The sequence below is a fragment of the Camelus bactrianus genome, chromosome 17 (assembly GCF_048773025.1).
Source record: "Camelus bactrianus isolate YW-2024 breed Bactrian camel chromosome 17, ASM4877302v1, whole genome shotgun sequence".
Classification (NCBI taxonomy): domain Eukaryota; kingdom Metazoa; phylum Chordata; class Mammalia; order Artiodactyla; family Camelidae; genus Camelus; species Camelus bactrianus.
In genome coordinates, this window is record NC_133555.1 from 9,665,847 (window position 1) to 9,688,072 (window position 22,226).

A 22,226-nucleotide genomic window follows, 5' to 3' on the forward strand; every position below is an offset into this window, starting at 1 on the left:
TGTAAAGCATTCAGCCAGCTGGATGCTACAGTCATGGTGCCATGTTGGTTACCATAAATTTAAACTTCTGCTCCAGTTCTCAATCCGCCAGACCCTGAAGAGGCTGGAATTACCAAAGCAACAAGATCTCAGTGTAACTGGATCCTAAATGAATAGAATACATCTGGCAATTCAGTCAAAAGCAATAAACACAAAAGCAGACACGGTCCAATACGTCTAATTTACTTGATAGAATCTAAGGGACTAATTTTAAAAGTGTCAATTTTTGGAAGCAAATATAGACTTAGAATATTGAGACTGAGGTAAGCTAGATTTATATGCTCTCCCCAGCCCCGTCCCCAGCACACACACACGCCTCCTTCAAAAATTACCTCAGCAGGAATTGGGGTGAGAAGAGGACCAAACTGACTACTTGATTAAATGGCTCCACCAATTCAATGAATTTAAACTTGATATCCCAGGTACTTCTGTCCCAGAAATGCTCAATCACACGTCCAATTGGCCAACAAGGCTTGGCTGCACAGAATGACAGTGTGGATGTGGAGGAAAAGCCAAGCTGAACTTCTCTGAGTAAAATGACATAAAATCATGTCCCCAGCAGCTGTGATGGGAGAAATGCTCACTTTCATTGTATAAAAAAGAACATACTAAACAAAACAGGCCAAATGCTTTACTTTAAAAGTGTGCCTCTGAGGGAAAACCACCACATGTTTAATATTTTAAATCTTGTCATCCTGGAAATGAAGCCAGAAAATAGACATGTCTTGTAATTTCAGTTTATTAATAGCTTTGTTATGATTTTTAAAACAGCTAGATTACAAAATGCTTTAACTAGCTCTTGTCACTTATTAAAAAAAGTCCTAAGTTTGGTGTATTATGACAGTTTACAAGTAGTAGCATTTCTTCCACCACCACCACCTCCCCCCAAAAATCGCAGTATCAATTCTGTGGATATTTAAAAGTTTATTCTATTTTATAACTAGCCCACAGACCCAATTCTTTGAGAGCTGAGCTGATTCCAGCACATGGTCTACGGACCCTGCTCATGGTAATTTTCTTTAAATCCCCTTCTAAAAAAGTCAGCACCTTCCATCATGATGCACATTTTAAGTTAAAACTGTCAATACAACCCTCAAAATGCAAGTTTATTGAATAAAGCTGAGAAGAGCAGTAAACAGACAAAAAAAAATGCATCCACCTAAATAAAAAATTCACGTATTTACAAAGTTCAGTAACTGTTGTTTCACATGCAGAGGTTAATGCACAGGAAAATGTTGGTAGTGGTGTTTGGATGTCTTGAAATGCTAGAAGCAATGAAAAGACACACAAACACATTTCGCTGTAGGTCAATTAACAAAACTATGCGGTCCCCACATAGTCACACATTCTAGTTCTGATTCCTCCTTTTAGGCACAAGCAAATCGCCACATTCTTTGTAATGGTTCACAGTGACCATTAATGGTGCTGAAAGTACAGTAGCAAGTTTAATACCCCTTCATTTACAGAACCATCCATCCCATCAGGGAAGTATGCAACATGCTTCAAAGAATAACAACAGAATTTTAAAAGCTGAGATTCTATTCATAAAAATGTGAATGGAGAAAAGCAAGTAGTGTCTGTGCAACATGGCACAGTCTTTTGTACAGAATATTGTTAAGGCCATGGCAGTCTATAAATTAAAACTGGTATTCATTAAAATAACTAACTGTCGACTTGCACTCTGAGTGCTCAATGCACTTGGAAATGCACTTGTCTACATGAGTGCTGCTTAACAGAAGAAACAAAGATCACACACGGTGTGAGGCAACACAGAAGCAGGTGTACCACAGTTATAGCTACTACATGGTCTGTGTGAATTACAATTTACAAGTGAACCAGTATTAATATGTCCCTTTATGTATATGGAGATCACTAAACTATAAAACATGTTCATGTAAGTTTTTACACATCTCTGTATCACAGAAGCAAACAACAGACAGCATCAGTTCCTCAGTTCTCTGTGTGATTATTAAACAACCTGTAGGTGGTATGCATGATTACATCAGATAAAGCAGGCAGGTCTAGAGTTGTCACAATAATCGAGATGTCTAATGGCACCGGACAAAAGAGTGCCAAACTGTACATCAGTAAGAGAGAAAAATAAGAATTTTTATTTGTTTGTAAGTATCTATTGTGCTGAAAGTCAACTTTATGACTGGATATAAAAAGTCAAGAGTTACAGTGTCATGCAGCAGCACTGGTTTAATGACTGGAGGGAGAAAGAACAAACAGGTGTTTGAATAGTATGACATTCTTAACACGTTTTATTATATTGGCTGGAATGCTCTAAATTCATGAAAGCTTTTGAGAAAAATCTTCAATTCCCAACCCCTTAAAAAAGTGTGTTGAACCAGGAAAGAAGAAAAAAAAGAAAAAAATATATAGAAGTAATGATCTGGACAGATACAAAACAGCATGCCTCAGTTCCTCCCATATCCCCAGCTGCTGTCTGGTGATAATGAATTTTCAGAAAGCAGAATGTTTTTAAAATTCATTGTGTAAGATCTCACCAGAGTAAAGAACCAATAACAACATTGATCTGGTGCCTCTGCTCACTCTTTGCTGACCATATTTTAAATTCCTAAGGTGTAATTAAACATTTCACATGCATTTGTGAGATATGTAATATTTATGTTCATATCCCACATGAGTCAAGCTAAAAGTTTTCTAAATACTGTGTGCGGCACTAGAAACTTCATGCTGTATCAAGTCAGTATCAGTATTAAGCTACTGGAATCTATAATGAAATATCATAGATAGACATTACTGAAAACCAATATAAAAACCTGGCCCAGAAAGACCAGAACAGAAATATGCAATTTTCTTGAGTTAAGATGGTCAAAAGTGTGTTTTTTAAAAAAAGCTCTACACACTGTTTAAGACAAGTACGTATAAGAAGCCTTTTTGTGTGTGCTGACTTTATCATGACAACTCTAGTTGATTCTTTATGAAGGATTAGGAATACACATCTTCAGCAGTGCACATGAGAAATAAACTCTGAAAAAGGCAATTTCTGGGGTTTAGGAAGGACCGTATTCTGGGAAGTACTTCAGAGGAACGGACAGTAATTCTAGGATTATAGCCAGGAAGGACTGGAAGACTTCAGGAGATGCTTCAGCTTCTTCTAGATTTTGAATGTTGAATAAGCCACTGAAGTGTGATATCTAAAGATGGAGGGGAAAAAAAGTGAAGGTGTTAAGATTCCAAAGTTAAGGAACTAAATACCAGACACAATGTTTAAAAGGTAGCTAACTTCAAAGCACGTGCTGTGCTTCGCCTGTCCTCGTCTTTTCTGCCCCTGTGCTACTCTCCTTAAATAGATAACTGCATCTGTACCACTGTCCTTCACTATCTCAGCTTCCAGAGGTCAATCTGGGAACACCAGGGACTGAAGAGTCTCTGATTTAAAAGTTAGACTGTGGACAGAACAGCTTGTGCCTTCTTTTAGTCATTCAAAAATTTTCTGATGGCCTGTAAGTATTGTATGTGCAGTTCCAGGAATGCAAAAAGGTGGGAGAAACTGTCTCTGCCCTCAAGGAACTTTTAGTGTAAGAGATGGAAAACATACAAGTAACCATTTGGGTCTGGAGGATGGCCCCACAGAATTTCAGGCAAAACAAACAGCAAAAGCAAAAGAATAAACAAAGGTAAGAAGCTAAGAATTTAGCAGTAAGCACATCAAGTGTGAGGGCAGAAGGCAACACAAGGAGATACCCAGCAGGTGGTTTCAGCTGTGCGGAGCTGAGGACAAGGTGGAGACTGGAAGATACCATTGGAGAGGGGGCAGCTGAAGCTACCATGGCCGAGACTAACCCAGAAAAACACTGAGACGGACAGGAGAAGGCAGCTAAGTCAAAACACTCAACAACTGTCCCTGAATTCGTTCACGTGTTATCCACATAATGGGCAGGGGAGCGCCTAGTACAAGTGGCACTCTATTCTCCATTCAATCTCCCAGTTCCCCAGCTAACATGCTAACTGTAAGCCAAACATTACGTAAAGAATAGCCTAGAGCTGAGATCTGAACAGACATGTCCTGTTCAGAGTTGTGGAAACAAAGATTTAACCTGACTGCTAAAGCAGCGTCATTTACACTTAAGAAGGAGGGCAGCAGTGTGTAGTTTACCAGCAAAGCCACACTCATTTGAACTGAATGGAGGAAAAGGTAAATCTGAAACTGAAATGACTAAGTTTAAATATTTAAGAAATTCACTTAAAAAAACAAACAAACAAAAACTTGTGGGCACTTGACATAAGTCAACCTAAACACAGATGAATTCTTAAGACTAGATTAAAAGGCAAAAAAGAAATAAGATATTCAGATGAATGAAGAGTCATCTTCCATGACAAAAAGGGCCATAAGTATGAGCCATCTTTGCAATGATCATCTTCCCTGAAGCAATCTGTTCTAAGTGTAGTCTGAGGACAAATTACTAATGAAACTAAGGTACCTCATGTGTAACACACAACCCACGTGCAATGAAATACATCTTGGAGCAATTTAGTAAATTCATAAATTTGGTACTAAAATATGTTATAAAGGCTGAAATTAAGGAGGGTATTCTGATACTTCATCACCCAAGAAGTTTAATTGACTTGGCTGTTAGTTGTATTTCTTCTCCAAATAAATAGGCTTTACAAACTCATTTTGAGTCTAGTTAAGGGTGGATTCGTTTCCCTGGGCTTGATAATATTAAGTGAACCAGGAGTTCTACAATCACAGCCTGGTGACCGCGGGGCTCCACTGCAAACTATGAAGATCAGCCTCAAACAGCAAAAGAAGTTCTCACCAGCTCTCCTGTACATGTTGTATAAATGAGCTCACAAGATTTTTTTAGGAAACTATCAAGGCTAGTTTGTCATAGTGGTAAAACAAAGGATTTTTTTCCTCCTTTCCAACACTCCCCGCCCCATATTTTAGAAAATACCAGAGAAAACAGAAAGGAGTAACAGATTTACAGAACAGTACAATGTACTAAAAATTATAACTAGTGTAGAACAGGGTTCCCCAGCCTCACTGCTACTGACATTTTAGGCTGAAGAATTCTTAGCTGTGGAGGCTATGGAATGTGTAGAACACCCCTGGTCTCTACTCACTAGAGACCAGCATCACTCTCATTATGACAACCAAAAATGTCTCCAGACACTGTCAAATGTCTCCTGGGGGAAAAAAATCCCTCAGTGAGAACTAGTGGTGTATAAGTAAATGTTCTCTTGGGGACACACTTAAAATTTAACAAGAGTTCCCCGCAACATAAGAAAAACATTTAAAATGAACTCTAAGCAACCCTAAGTGTTGAATGGTCTGTTCTCAGATTAACTGGATGCTCCCAATGTAGCAAGCCACTTATTCTCTCCATTTAATAGAGGAAGTTTGTGTCCATCAGCAAAGTACTGGGCTCAGATTCTTCTGGGTGGTCTTTAAAGAAAGCCCAGTATCAGCCTACTGTAAGCTCACTGGAGCACGTTTGAGGGGACTGGGGAAGGAGCTGAGATACAGACTGGAACTGACTTGGGAGAAAAGTTAAGTATGATGAAGACCCATACTGCATGAAGGCTAAAGAAAAAATGTCAGAATACCTTCTAAACACAGTAGTTTGGGCACTACTGATTTATTACATTGTATCCCAAAATATTTTTTAATTGAAGTTATGACTATCAAAGAACAGTCAGAGAATTTGAAGAGAGGGAAGGAGCCATGAGCCAAGAATGCAGGCAGTCTCTAGGAGCTGAAAAAGGCAAGGGAATGGATTCTCCCCTAGAGTACCCAGAAGGAGAGTGACTGTAGGACGAGGGCACAGCTCAGTGGCAGAGCACACGCCCAGCATGCACAAGCTCCTGGGTTCAATCCTCAGGACCTCAATGAGAAAAATTAGTAAGTAAACCCAACTGCTTCCTCCCAGCAAAAAAAAAAAAAAAAAGTGCTTCCTGAAGGAGCACAACTGTAATTTTAGTCCTTGATTTTAGCTCAGTAAGATCAGTGACAGGCTTCTGACAGCAGCAGTAGAAAATGAATACACCCGTGTGATATCCACCATGTCAGACACTGTGCAGTTCATTTCTCACTCCCTCTCATAAGGGAGCTCTGAGGCTGTCGCCATTATCCCCGCTTAATAGATGAGCAAAAACCGGAGATCAGGGAGTTGAAGCTCTTTGTCGAAGGCCAGTCAGAAAGTCACTCAGAACCAAGTGTTCCAGCCTGAGGCTGCCTTACGCCAAAGCCCAGGCTACCTCCAGCCACTAAGCAGCACTGATGGATAGCCTCTTTTTCTATAATGACCTGAGAGAGATTTTTTTTCACCAGTGACCACCCAACTGGGAGAAGTGAAGGAGCCATGAAAATCCCTAGGTTCCTACCCAACTGTTTCAAGGCATAGCATTAACTCTCCTTTCAGACTTTGGCTGAGCCTGGCATGCCAGACAAGACTTAGCTTGAGAAGCTTTTGTCATGAAGGAATCTTTTACCAGTGAGTATAATTTACTGCACTGTTACGGGTCTTTCCACTCAAGCAGCTAACATGTTGGATAGCCTTTTACCTTGTCAAACACTTCTGTTTATCTTTTTTTTTTTTTAACCTTTTGACCCTCTTCACACTAATCCACTTTTACTAAATAATCCTTCACCAAATTATCTAAGAGACTAAAGTTGAGTCAGACATACTTACTCTTCAAGGATACTGTACTGGACTGAATGGTGTCCCCTAAAAATTCACATCCACCTGGAACCTCAGAATTTATTTAGAAATAAGGTCTTTGCAGATTTAAGATGAGGTTATACTGGATTAGGGTCGGCCCTAACCCAATAACATGTGTCTTTACAAGAGAAGACAGACACAGACGTGCACAAGAGGAGAAGGCCATGTAAAGCCAGGGGCAGAGAATGCAGTGAAGCATCTACAACCCAGGGAGGCCACGGACGGCTGGCCACAAGCTAGGAACAGGCAGGGAGGGTCCTCCCCTAGAGCCTTCAGAGAGACCAGGGCCCTGCTGACACTCTGATCTCAAACTTCTAGCCTCCTGAACTTGAGAGAAGAAATTTCTGCTGATTTTAAGACACTCAGTTTGTAGGACTTATGGCAGTCCTAGGAAATTAATACAGACATTAAGTAGATAAAGGGTATTTTTGGCTTATACTTCCAAGAGAGTACTAACATATTGCAGTAATTCACTGGTTTGATAAATGAAAATTTTTTACAGTGCCTATAGAATAATTTTTGTAAAGTCTTATTTCAAAAACATCATTCTGTTATAAAGCACAGCTGGATACTAGCTCTGCAAAAATTAATACAATAAATCGATCACAGTGCTTATTAACTTCATGTCTTTATTGCATTTACTTCTTTAAATAGCACAGAGCAGATTCAGGATGTTGTATTTGTTATAAAAGGTATAATGTCTACTCTTTTTCCTGAGGCAAAAGCAACAGTACTTTATAAGGGAAATCACTTAAACAGAAATGGAGATAGTAAGTAGTAAAAAGCATGAGACACCCCTTCTAATGGTACCCACTTCTTCCACAAACACCAGTCATTTCTTACCTATATTATCCTTTTCTTTGCAAGAAATTGAATAGCAGCAAATTTCTCTATCCTGAATAGCAGACAGATTCCTATGAAAAGCAGAAGAAAATAAGTCTGTGCTTAAAACAACTATCATTTTATCACTCTTTGCTCAATTTTACTTTTTTTAATTACTACACTAAAGAAATTTACTACTACTAAATTTTACAGGCTCACTTGTCTAGTATGTCAAGTTTATCTACCCCAAAACATGGCCATAATCATTACTGAATAATGTAGCAATAAGAACTAAATTTTTTTTAAAAAACCATCATTCATTCTGAAGACATACATTTTTTCAATTAGCTGTTTCTCATCCAAGGCATTAGGAAGATCTCTCTTGTTTCCAAGTACTAGTACCTGTAAAAAGAAAAGATATTGAGAATAAACTTTTATGTAAGACAATGTCACAGAAGCATATCATATTCATACCTGGAGACATTAAAATAAGGATGTTACCTCAAGCCATAATATTAAGGCATATTTATGTGACTGGTGGCCTCATTCATTCAGTCATTCAAATTAGCATTTACTTTAACTTCTACCAGGCGGACGTCCTTAATTCAACATGTAGCTGCCAAGTTCTATTTAAAATATTCTAAGTGTATGGTATACATTCTGCTATTTCCTAATAAATCTTTACCAAAATGTGAATGTGATCTGAATAGCCAAGGATGGAGGAATGATTTTCAACCATTTTTATCTGTTAGTCATTCATCTAACAGTGAACACTGAAATAGCCTTTAAAATTCTACATCCATCCTATAAAATATCATGTATAAATAATCTAAAACAATGGATAAGTCTGGGGATCAGGAAAAACAGAGTAGCCATAAACTCAGAATAAAAGTCATCTGATCACTAGATGTGCATTGAAAAGAGAGGAAAGCAGAGATGGGCTTCCCAATTACCACTCTGTCTTTCCCAGGTAGATCCTTTCTGCCTTACAAAAAGCAAAAAATGTGAGTCCATATAACGCATCTGATAACATCCTTACTCTAAGTCAATGTTTTCTAAGGACTTCTATCTTTGACCAATCCCAGCGAAGTACACACCAAGTCTACCTCAACATCTGGTCAAACACTTGTCACACCTACTTCTTTCACACAATACACCCCCCGCCCCCACCCGACTCTAGACACTGTGACTGATTCTACTCATAGGCCCTAGACTCTCATTTCACACAAAGGATGAAGAGCCCAAGAACAGAGGCACAGAGAGCAAGGGGCACTGGGAGCTCACAGGGGAATGCTAAACCACAGGGAGTCAGAAAGCCAAAAGCCAAATCTCAGTACCTTTGGTCAGCCATCCTCCCTTCCCCAACTCTCCCTTCTCCACACTCTTATTTAAGTCACCCCAGGTTCTCAAGCTGGACCTGTCTGAGCATTAAAAAATACATCATGGTGATATGTGATCAGCTGTCAGTTTTAGGGTTGCTTAGTATCTTAGCCTCTTCCTACATTTATGAAATCTCCCACCTTATGAACCTGCCTCCCAATAAAGCTACTTGCTTCTGTAGATAATTTCTTTTCCAGCTTTCCTTTCTGCTAGAAAATGGACAAATAATGTCCAAGGATCAACGAAAACTCAATGCAGAGCCAGTATTGCTAGAAAGCAGGGACAGAGAACCTGTTCTGATAAGGAAGGGACATACTCCCCATCAGAGCAACTGTGTCTGGTGTTCGGAAATCACATGGGGTCACCAGACTCACTCTACAGTGTTTAAGTCTGGATGCGGTCCTAGCAGCTGTTTAGCTTCCCTTGTTCCAGCCGATTTTCTGAACATGGTTATTGGCAGCCTTCTCAGAGACTCTGTGAGCTACCCAATATCCTTTCAAAGAATTCTTTTCTATTTAAATCAGCTTTCTATCGCTTGCAACCAAGAACTCCTGTGGTGACCAAGACTGACTTTTTTTAACTTATGGTATATAAAACTAGTTTTTAATATAGAAGAAAAAGAGTAGGCTTTGAAGTCAGAAAGACACGGATAGTTCTAGTGCAACAGACTAACAGCCATGCTATCCTGAGTGAGTAACAACCGTTACGGAGGAGGGATGACAACCCTAGTACATTGTGAAGGTTAACTGAGATAACACACCTCAAGTACCTGACACTTGTGAACGTGCCGTGAGGATAAAGCCTGGTCCTTTTCCAGCACTCTCTAGCTCAACAAATGGCACCTAACTATATAAGACTACATGAGCCAGGAACAAGGAATCATTCTTTACATCTTCTCTTCTAATACATTACCAAGTCTAGTGGACTGTCTTCCTAAATACCCTTCAAATCTGTTTCCTTTTCACAGTCTTGTCTATGGCTACCCCAATCCATGGTACTCTATTTTGCCAGGACAACTTCAACAGTTTCCTAAAACTGTCCTCCTTATAATCCCCCTTCAATCTGTTCTTACACTGAAATCAGAGTGATTTAAATAATAAATCTGACCACGTGAAACCCCACAGCGACTGCCCACAGCCCAGCCCAGCCCAGCCTCCTCCAGCGTCCCGGCTGCCGCAGGGCTCACCACCTCCACCCAGCCTCCCCCTCTGCCCTGCGCCCCACAGACCGCCTCCTCTCCGCGCCCTACTTCCTCCTACCAAACAGCTTTGCCTGCAACTCTCTTTTCCTCCAACTGTCACTCCTCTCATATGCCTACACGTCCCTCATATCTCAGCTCAAGCAGCACTTCCTCAGGGAACCCTTCTTTCTTCCCTCGAAGTAGATCACACCTCCCCCTTACGATCCAGTAGCCCCAGCCTCTCCTTCGCAGCGCTTACCACAGCTGTACTGGTCAAGTGATTCCGTATCACCCACCTAGTTTCCTACTTAACCCTGAGAGCTCCACAACAGCAGGGAGCATGTTTCTATTCGTCTCTGTTCACGACTATTTCTCCAGGACTGACCACTGCTCCTACTATATACAGTTTAATAGCTGGTTAAGAAATAAATAAATAGCACACTGCCCAACATGTGGCAGATACTGAGTAAAACAAGCCTTCTAGGCTTTAAAAATAGGAAATATTTTACTGATTTCAAACATAACTAATATAATTATATAATTTTAATAATATAAGTATTATAGTCATATAATAAAAAATTAACCAGCACTCCATACTTACTGGAATTCCTTGTAACTGTGGTTTATCTAGAAGATTATGTAGTTCATTTCGAGAGGCTTCTATCTTTTCACGATCTGCAGCATCTATCATGTAACTTTAAAAAAATAATAAAGGGATCTCAGTATGACTCCTCCATATTCTTTGATGACCACAATAGATTTTTAAATTTTCTTAATTTACACTGTTAAAACTCTTAATCAAAATAAAGCCCTAGATTAAAAAAAGGTCAGCACCCAAAAATGCTTTTCAATAGACTGTTCTACAGACTACTATGTATAAAGGAGATAAGCAACAAGGATACACTGTCTAGCACAGGGAATTACACCCATTATCTTCTAATAACCTATAATGGAATGTATCTGCAAAATACTGAATCCCTATGCTGCACCCCTAAACTAATACAAACCTGTAAATCAACTATATTCAATAAAATCAGTACAGATACACAGACTGTCCTTAGGGGGCTAATACATGATAGTAAAACATATCCCTTAGCTCTTAGCTGCATGAACAAACAAAAAACAGAAATAAAACTCTCATTCTTCAAAGTGATTACACTAAGAAAATATCTAAGAAAGACTGTTATCAAGTAAAAATTGATCTTTAAAAAATATGAAAAACAACTTTTTCCCTTGAAACCTAAACTGACGAGCGGTGGGGGAGCACAGCTTACACGATGGCGTTGACTCCTCTGCAGTACCGTTCCCACATGCTCCGGAAGCGGGGCTGTCCTCCTATGTCCCAAATCTTCAAATCAAGACACATAATTCTTAATAAAGATATTTCTAATAATACATTGAAAAAAGAAGTAGCAGGAGAAGGGGAGACATCAGGCAGATGTGCTCATTTCCACAATGTTAGAGACAAACTGCTCCTGAAAACTTGAGCTCAAACAGTTCTTAATCTGCAAGTTCTTGGGACCACTTATAAACTTGAAGTTCATATTTAATATATTTACACTAGATCTAACAAGTGCTGCCTGAGTGAAGATTTAGTTTTTGTGCAATACTTTGCCTGTTAACCAGTAAATTTCCAGTGATGAAAAAATATTTTTTAAGAGAATACTTTTAGAATCTGAAGAATCATGCATCATCCAGATTTGAATCCCAAGACAGAAAACAACTGTTCATTCAGAATCTATTTAAGTTTAATTATCGGATTGGGTATGTATTAATGCCTAATCGTGTTTAATTATTCTGTAAACAACATAGAAAACATTCCTACCTAAGTGCTTTTCTTATATAAAATTATTTTATTCATATGAAAGCCACTACCCACAATGATTTCATTATTATGGATACTCTGTACAGCTACATAAAAGTCTTAAGTCATGGTATTTATCTCCAAGAGGCGTCCAATTTTGCTAGAGACCTGGGAAACATATATGAAGAGACACACATGAAAAATCTGAAGCTTCATTAGACAAAGCTACAGACAGAATTCAGTACACAGCTCCAGTGAGCCACTAGAATTGGGTGAAATGGCCATAAAGTTTCAGGCTACAGAAGTAAACTCCTATCGACTACCGAACAAAAAGTAAAATAAATTAAAATAAAATAAAATAAGGCCCCTAATAAACAGACCCTGATTCAAACCTATCAAACTTATTCTAAAAACAAAAGTATGTTAAACTAGTTAACTTTTTCCTATTTTATAGCCTTAATTTTAGGGCTTAGTAGTAATGAAAGGGAAAACTGGGTTACCATATTTTCTACCACAAACATAATACTAAATTATCAATATTCATTATAAATAATAAACTATTATCTTTCAATACAAAATATTATTTGTGAAGTAATGTAGTATCACATTCCAAATACCCTGAAGATGGGATTTTTATTTTCTAGGAATACTTAAATCCCAAATATTACTTCTGCCAACCCATCTGTTTTCTATGGGCACTTAACAACATTTCAACACTTACATATTTTGATCTACTAGAGAAAGAAAGAAAGAAGAACAATTGATTTACATTCTTTTGGAACATGCCCATTCATTAGTTAAGAACTGCACATACTCATGTAAAAAGCAAAGAAACAAACAGAAAAATTCCTAGCTGTATATGCTAAAAGTTTAAATTGAGTATGGCAAGAAGCTGACGTACCTTTATTGTGACGTTACCTTTAGTTACTTTCCTCATGTTGAAGCCCACTGTGGGTATCATATCTTCACTGAACTGACCTGACTGAATGAAGGAAAACATCTGAAGTTAGACTAATTGATTTTTATTAAAACATATAACACTGCATAACCTTTGATATCAACATTGCTGCTGTACTCATCTTAGCAAACAACTAACTTTTTAGTGATGATAACAATCTGCCTTATGAAAACATTCCTGACAGACATAAATCTTGAAGAGGTGTGTGATTTTGTTCATTCAGACATATTCTTCCATTAACCATCTTTTTGAAACTAAGGTAATTTTTTACATGTTTCCTTAAATTTAAGAAATAATGTACAACCACATATAAAAATTTATTAATTTCCCCATCTATACATACATTTTTACAAAGTAGAAGTAAATTAGAAGTAAAAGTTCAAAGTTTTTCATTTCTAGTATTTAAATTATTTTGCCAATAACTGTTAAAATTCACTGTTGCTTTTCTGAATCAGTCTTTTAACAAGGCTTATAAAATGGTTTGTCATATAAATGGTCTTCCTTTTATGTAACGAATTCTGTTCTCTTTTTGGTTTATGAACTTCCTGTCATAAGACTAAAATTAAATGTCTTCTAATATATCTGTATTTTAAAATTTAAAATGTACATCCATTTGGAATTTGATTATATAGTGCAAGAAAGTTCCTTTTTACAACTGGAGAACTGAGAATCATCTTACTCCTCATTTAAAAATCCACATTTTCCTAACCAGTTAGAAGTGATCTGCCGAATTCCACACAGGGACAGTTTTACATCTGAGTCCTTCATTCTTCTCCACTATCCTGTTTATTTCTAGTTAGCCTACATGAATTACTGTACCTTATCCTATGTATTATTCTTTATAGCAGATCAAGAATTTGGAATGTTTTGAAATGAGATTCATCTCTCGCATTTGAAATAAACTCTAGAAATTAGTAATTCTGTTAAAATACTGACTGTCCTTTATCAACTCTTGGTATTTAACCAAGTCTCTCCACCCAGGCACAAGATCTGGCTACTCAAACATCCAAATCCTTCAGTGAAGTATCATAATTCTCTCCTAACGGGTCTTCCACCTATCTTGTCATATTCTTTATTTCGACTGCAATTGTGAAATATAGGTGTATTTGAGTCACAATTAATGCTGATTTTATATGTTTATATACTTATACATTTTATTGGACAAATACTAATTTCTCAGCTGACCTGACTCTTACTTATTAGGTAAACAGCCCAGGATTATAAAATGTTTCAACAAGGGACTGGTTAAACAGGACTGTTTTCAAGGCCCTAATATTGGCCAGCTGTTGAGCTAGCCACACAAGAATTCCAAAATTGTCTACAAGTCCAGAGCACAATGAATTCAAACTTTACAAGTTAATTTCCTCTACATAACTCCAGAAGTGTTCTACTTTTCCCCTCCTGTTCAGTGCAGATTGGGCTGACCTCAGAAAAAATGGTAACACAACCATAATCATTATTTATATATATCAGACATTATAATTCTCAGAATTTCACATGTATGATTTATACATGAAAATCAAATCATGATATCAAAACTACACATATCAAAACTAGTCATGATACAACAAAAAATATATACATATAACCTGGTTAAAAAATGGGCAAAGGTAACACCAAAGGCAAGAATGACAGAAATAATAACATAATTTCATTAAAAACTTCAGCTCTGCAAAAGACAATGTCAAGAGAGTTAAAAGACAAGCCACAAAGCAGGAGAAAGTATTTGTAAAAGACACACTGAATAAAGGACTGTTATCCAAAATACACAAAGAACTGTTGAAACTCAAAAATATGAAAACAAACAATCCAATTAAAACATGAGTCGAAGAACTTAACAGATACCTCTCCAAAGAAGATACACGAATGGCAAAAAAGCATTTGAAAAGATGTTCCACATCATATGTCATCGGGGAAATGCAAATTAAAACAGTGAGATATCACTGCACACCAATTACAGTGGCCCAAATCTGGTATATTCTGATGACACCAAATGCTGGTGAGGATCTGGAGCAAGAGGAACTCTCGCCCATTGCTGGTGTGAATGCAAAATGCCACTGTGGAAGACAGTTTGGCACTTTCCTACAAACCCAAACATGTTCTTATCATACAATCCAGAAATCATATTCCTTGGTTTTTATCCAAAAGACTTGAAAACTTAAGTCCACACAAAAACTCACACATTAAATGCTAATAGCATCTTTATTTATAATTGCTAAAACTTCAAAGCAACCAAGATGCTCTTCAGTAAGTGAACGGATAGACCTGTAGTACAATATAATATTATTCAGCACTAAAAAGAAATGAGCTACCAACTACAAAAAGACATGGAGGAACTTTAAATGCATATTTAAGTGAAAGACCCAATCTGGAAAGACTACATACTGTATCATTCCGACAATACGACATTATGAAAAGGTCAAAACTATGAAAACAGTAAGAAGATCAGTGGTTGTCAGAAGTTGGAGAGGTGGAGAGGGATGAATAAGCAGAGCACAGAGGATTTTTAGGCAGTACAAGTACTCTGCATGATACCATAATGATGCATGCATGTCATTATACATTTGTCCAAACCCAGAGAATGTACAACACAAAGAGTGAACCATAATATAAACCACCAGACTTAGGGTAATTATGATGTGTCAGTGTAAGGGTATCAGTTGTAGCTAATGTAGCACTCTGGTGTGGGATGTTGCTAACGGGTGAGGCTGAGAGTGCAGGAATAGAAGGTATATGGGAAATCTCAGTACCTTACCCTCAATTATGCTGTGAACCTAAAACAGCTCTTAAAAGTCATAGCAAAATGAAAAACAAAATGGGCAAAGGACGTGAATAAACTTTTCTCTAAAGGGGAAGAATATCTCCTTAGCAAAGAAATAGCTAATAAGCACATGAAAAGATACTCAACATCACTAATCATTAGGGAAATGCAAATCAAAAACTATAAGAGATACCCCCTCACATCCATAAGGATGGCTACTAACAACAAACAAACAAAAACCCAAAAACCAAAGAGTGTTTGTGAGGATCTGAAGAAACTGGAAACTTGGTGCGCTGCTGGTGGGAATGTAAAATTGTACTATTGCTACAGAAAAACCGTAAGGCAGTTCCTCAAAAATTTTGAAACAGAATTACCACATGATCCAGCAATGCCAGTTCTGGGTAGATACCCAAAAGAACTGAAAGTAGGAACTTGAAGAGACACTTGCACATCCATGCCCATAGCAGTACTATTCATGAGAGCCAAAAGGTGGAAGCAACCCAAGTGTCTATCGGCAGATGAACAGATAGATAAAGTGTGGTCTATTCCTACAATATAATATTATTCAGCCTTAAAGACCTTATTCATGCTACAATGTGGATGAACCTAAAGGACATTACGCTAAGTGAAATAAGCCAGTCACACACAAACACACACAAAAAGATAAATACTCCATGATTCGACTTATATAAGGAACCTACTGTTACATTCATAAAGATGGGAAGTAAAACGGTGTCACCACAGGCTAGGGAGAGAGGAGGAAACAGGGCATTATTGCTTAGTGAGTATGGAATTCCAGCTTAGGAAGTTTTATAGATGGTTGGTGGTGATGGTTACACAATAATGTGAATATACTTAATACTACTGAACTGCACATTTAAAAAGTTAAGATGGCAAATTTTATGTTTTGTGTATTTACAATTTATTTACAATTAAAAAACCTAGAATGACATAAAGGGAGGCATATCACTGCCATTTTATAGGACAAGGTATAAAGTCCTAAGCAAGGTCACATAGCTCAACAGTGCTTGATTATATTTTTCTTAAAGATTGCCACTGTGCATTGTAATACAGGCTTTAATTAATATCTGAGGAGAGGTCTGTATGAGATAATGCCTCATTTGCTTGGTATCACTAGGAAAAGGTGCTATATCTAATGAAGCAGCCAGAAATTGTGGCTAAAGCTTTTAGGTACCAAAACGTTTAATACAGCTTGCACAGAAAGCTTTCTAAAATGCAATACAAACTCGGCTAACTTCTCACAATCTATGGGATATGATTTTAAGGTGTTCGTAGTGTTTCAGGTTTTTTTTTTTTTATCATTTGTAAAATTAGATAACCTTTAAGGGCCCTTCTGGCAGTAAAACTTTAAGATGATGATCATCAGTTATAGCACTACCACATGATAAAATGAAGGGAGGGGGCAGTATACTCAGCTGCCCCTGAACTCTCTTAGATGCTCATCTTTCTCTTCACCAGTACTTCTCACTGCTGGCAGATATGAACAATCCTTTCCCTAATTCAGCTGCCACTGCTAATCTGCAATGGCTGAAAATTAGGTAATCAAATCCTCAGGTTTTTAATCCTAAAAAGTCTTGAATACAGCATAATGTTCAATGAACATTTGTTAGCTCTGATGAATGGATTGTGTGGCATATCTACTTTATAGACTTGGAAGCATTTTCTACTTCTTTCTTAGTGTCAAATCTGAATCATCACTTTTCAAAGCTTGTGTTGAATGACTAAACCACTCAGTTGGCAGTTGTGTGCTCTAAATAACAGAATTTATTTCTATGCTGTCAAAATGCCTCTAAACTGAGAGCAGCAATTTAGGAAACAAGCAGATGCTTTAAAAATACTACTCAATTGTGTATCATGCTATTTATTTTAACAAATTTAACAAACACTTGAATAACATGAAGCACTTTCTAAGCACTTAGTAAATATTAATCAGTATTAACTTCCTTAATTCTTATAACAACCCTATGAAGTAAGCAGCATTATCCTCATTTCTCAGATGAGAAAACCAAGACAAAGACAGGTTAAGTTATTTGCCCAAAGTCACATTATTTTTAAAATCTGTATAGAGAAATAAAAATATGTTTTCATATCCATCATCTTAAAAAGCATATAAAACATAAACTGATCTTCACTTAGTAACAAATTCATGATCATTGGCATTCATGGTGATTTTGTGACAGTGGATGGAACTGCAGCTATCAATGCACACCCAAAGTCACAAGGCGGTATCTTTGGAATTTGTTTGGTTGGCGCAAAATAAATCTGAAGCAAAACGAGAAGGTAAAAAGAAGACTATTGTTGAGGTCCAGGAGTCTTATTACCAGTTACATTACTTACTAATAACCACGTGCAAGTCATTCTACCTTTGGGTTGAAGCTGTCTTCTCTAGAAGAAAAGGGAATTGGAAGAGTATCTCCAAAGTCACTTCTAGTTCTAACATTTTGGTTTCATGTTTTATTCACAGACTTCTCACTTAAAATATAGTTAAGCAAGAGATGAACGCCTACATCAGTAGGAAAAATGTGGCTCTTTTTTCCGCAAACTCATTAGTATACCAAAGGCTAAAAGCAGACCTTGTCTCATAAAGTTCTGCTAGTGGCTACTCCAGCACACAGAGCTTACCTAAATTTACTACTGCAGATCACAGGCACATAAGACAGGGGAAGGAAAGAGAAGAAACCAGGTAAAAGTTAACACCAGGAAGGCAGAAAACATACGGCAGTGGACCCGTATGAGTGAAAGGACACCTCACTGACCATACTCTACGACAGTAAGAATCGGGGAGGGATCTGTGCTTTGTAAACAGGTTCTTGTCCAGAGAGGTACTGTGTGTGCACTGGCTGCTTATAAACCATACCTGACCCTAGTGAGAACACAGTGAAATACTCATACATTTCAGTGTTTTAAAGTAGAGAGATTCCAAATGCATTAGATTAGATCTTACAATTGCTCTTTTAAATGAAAAATGCAGAAATCAAGCTATTAACAACATAGGAAAAGAAGTTCTCTTTGCTTGATCTGTCCCAATACAGCAGCAGGCCAACCCAATTCAGTACATTTTAAAGACAAGTGGAAAAATACCTGCTTTGACAAATGTCTCACGGTTTTTTCTCTTAAAGTCTTTCTTTCAAGGCTTTAGCTATCAAGCTACTTTGTAAAGACAGAATGAAATAAGGAGCATAACAAAAGCCTCAAACTAAATTTCTCCTCTCAGCCAAAGAAACTACTTTCACATGCCAAGCAGAGTGGCCTTCTTCTTTTAAAACAACACACAGACTGTGACTTAATTGTTTAACTGCCAAAATTCCCACATTTGACAAGGGAGAGGATATGGCCAATAAATACACAAGTTAGTCATTTTTCTTTTCAAGAACTTTTAATTCAAATGTGAAATTGTTATTATCAGCATTCAGTTTTCTAGTGTAGAGCATTATTATGCTTCTTAAATTTCAGTAATAAGGTGCACTACTGACAATATCACTCATTTCAATTTACAGTATTTTAAAAACAAGAAAGGCAACCTATTTTTTGCTGCAGTTATTTGAAATGAAAGGTAGATCAAGGGGGAAATTTTGATGAGGAGTAGGATATTTCAACGGTCTTAAAGTGTACCCCAACAAACCACTCACCTTGCACCACTCAGCTGCAGGAGGAAAAACTAGTAATTATACAATGGAGAAATCAGACAATTCCTTGACCGAGTGATCAAAACTAACGTCACACTGAGGCTCAGACAGACATCATGTGCCTGCAGAAGTGTCACCACAAGGACACAGTATCCCCTATGTAGCATTTCGGCTGAGAATGCACAAACTAAATATAATCATGAAGAAACATCACACAAACCCAAAACAGAGGAACATTCTATTAAGGGGGGGGGGGTCAAAAATCAACGTTATAAAAGATAAAGGCTGTAAAAATGTTTTAGACCAGATTCGGATGGGTCTAAAGAGACATGACAACTGAATGCAGTGTCTGACCCTAGACTGGATCCTGCACTGGAGGCAAAAATGCTATAAACAACATTTCTGGGTCAACTGACAAGCTAGGAATAGACAAAATCTGTGACGTATCATTTTTTAATATAATAAAGTTGGTAACTAAATTAGTTACATAAGAGAATATCTCTAAGCGTAAAATCCCCTACTTAAGTCAGGAATAAGGGCCATGGTGCACACATCTTACTTATATAAGGTGACACATAGGGTACAAGAAAGAAAGCAAATGAAGTAAAATGTTCAACTCTGATAAAGGTGTGTGTGTGTGTGTGTGTGTGTGTTTTGCAATGCTTTTATTCCTGCAAGTCTTCTGTAAATTTGAAACTGTTTCCAAATAAAACATTTTTAAAATGGGCATAATCAAATATCATCTTCTTGTATATGTCTGAGACACAGTTGGAATTAAAAGATAAATTACCTACTATAATAATTATGAAATTCATGAAAAATTCGATCATAAAGCATTATGACAATAGTTCAGGAACAAGTCATTGCTAATCTTGTTTTGTCCTTTAATATTCTAAAAGGACACTAACTTACAAATGTCTCCGAACAGAAAAATCCATGTTTATAGTTTCAGTATAAGGGAAAAGCCTCTTGGCTTTAAAACTGGCATTTTTAAATCTATTCCAATATTTTAGTATTTCTGTATACACTAGGAAATGAGTTAAACAGTGTGCTCTTCCAATCTCAGTTCCTCTTAGTTTCGGGGAAAACTATCCCATTTTAACATATACTCCTCTTTTCTTTCTAAGCATTTCATACAATCATTACCACTGTGAAGACATACACAGTATCTAAGACCATCTCCCTTGCAACCTCTCTTTTGAAGGGGTTAGAAAAGATACAATTATTCATGACAGCAGTATTTCAAGGATCATATAATGTTCATTTTCTCTCAATTTTAGAACATTCTGACAATCTTTCCTTTAACTAATTTCCCAAAAGAGAATAATACGTGCAAATCCAAAGTTACTCCCAATTACAGACATAATTCTTTCCCACAGGACGTCAGTTTAAAAGTTAAAATGTTAAAAGACTCAATTGAGAGTTAAATCTTAGTAACCAAAGAATAACATCTCTCAAAATCCCCAGTGGGTGGGTTTGTGTTTTCTGTTTGTTGTGAGAGGGAGGGAATCTCTTCAGTTCTTAGTGTATAGAATTAAATAGTGCATAAAATTTTTAAATTTCATTTCAGGTTCCTTAAGGGCATAATCAACGAAGGCCTCTCATTTTCAAATGGTCCAAATTCTCAAAATGGGCCATCATTCCAAATAAACTAAACTCAAAAATTATTTTTCTAAAGCAAAATCAAGTAATAAAAACATTCTGCAAAATCAGAAATTCCCACAATTATCCTTCAAAAAAAAAAAAAAAAAAAAGCACAATCTGCAATAACATTCACTCAAAAAAACTAACTTTTCAAAAAACCCTAGCCAAAAAGATAAAGGCATCCTTAGATCCTTGTATGGATAGGCCTCCTGTGTAGACAGCGGTCTAGATACCAATGTTTTTCATCTGGTCTACCCACGCAAATTGACTGGCAACTGCGTCCACCTGGGCACAGTGAGTGACGTGCTCTTTCATCTGCGTTGTCTACACAGATGAGGAAGTAGTGGCTGTAGCTCTCCTGCTAGGCATTTATGAATTCTGGCCTAGATGGTTTAATGTAGGCAGGACAATTACAAAAGCCTGCTTTATAGATGATCCAATCATCAACCAATAATAAATCTGTGTTGTACTGATTCACAAACACCTATTCCTATTAATCCTTTCCTATATAGCCTTATCAACCTACAAAGCTACTTTGTCTCTGCCTTTATTCATTCATTTATTTACTCACTCATTCAACAACAGAGAGAAGGAAAAGAAAAGAAACTAGGAAACAAATATAAAAATATCTCACAACAAATAACATGCTACAGAGGACATAATACAGGGTGACTGGGTATCCAAAGAAGGACTCTCTGAAGTAGTGACATTTAAGCCTCCAGACCCACTCCAACCCTTAAGATGTAATATTTAACTCTTAACTGCTGCACTGGTCTTCACAAGCCACTCAAAAATTACCTCTTTGCCATCAGAGGCACTCTTGATAGACTACTTGTGGACTAAGGACCAGTCCTGAACTTTTAAGGGTCCAGTAAGGCAAGGCTCTAGATTTTAGCGCTGAAATTGCCAGGATTTTTTGTTCATTTGTTTTGTTCTTTTTTGACGTTAAAGTTAGTAATTTTGCAAGTAAACAGTTTTGCCTTGGGAGGGGCTTAGGGTGGGTAGTTTATTTTTCAAGTTAACTACTGGTAGGTTTTTTAATACACCCCAAACAGTAGCAATATGGACTTTAAAATAGTTGTTTTTAGGTAGCAATATTAAAACTAGGTGAAAGGCCAGGGGTTTTCTTTGACATTAAGTTACAAAAACATGACAGATAAGACTTCTCTAGATAAGAACTTTTTATAAAGCATTAATGACATAGGGAACTCTAACTACTAATTAAATGACTGTCATTCTAATTCAAGTCATTTCAAACAATTAATCCCTAATGCCTGCTAATACCAGCAGAGCTAC

General features: G+C 37.2%; 1 protein-coding gene across 1 annotated transcript in view; it reads right to left on the reverse strand.

The window, feature by feature from the left end:
• Positions 1–760: 760 nt before the first annotated feature.
• ARL8B (ARF like GTPase 8B) overlaps positions 761–22,226 on the reverse strand; it is a 47,305-nt gene continuing 25,839 nt past the window's right edge. Inside the window, exons 2-7 of the mRNA XM_010962388.3 lie at positions 12,822–12,902; positions 11,391–11,464; positions 10,718–10,811; positions 7,891–7,958; positions 7,578–7,648; positions 761–3,203 (exon numbers count right to left, since the gene is read on the reverse strand). Of these exons, the coding sequence (XP_010960690.1) occupies positions 3,154–3,203; positions 7,578–7,648; positions 7,891–7,958; positions 10,718–10,811; positions 11,391–11,464; positions 12,822–12,902 (438 nt within the window). The 3' untranslated portion in view covers positions 761–3,153. The remainder of the gene's footprint in view (positions 3,204–7,577; positions 7,649–7,890; positions 7,959–10,717; positions 10,812–11,390; positions 11,465–12,821; positions 12,903–22,226) is intronic.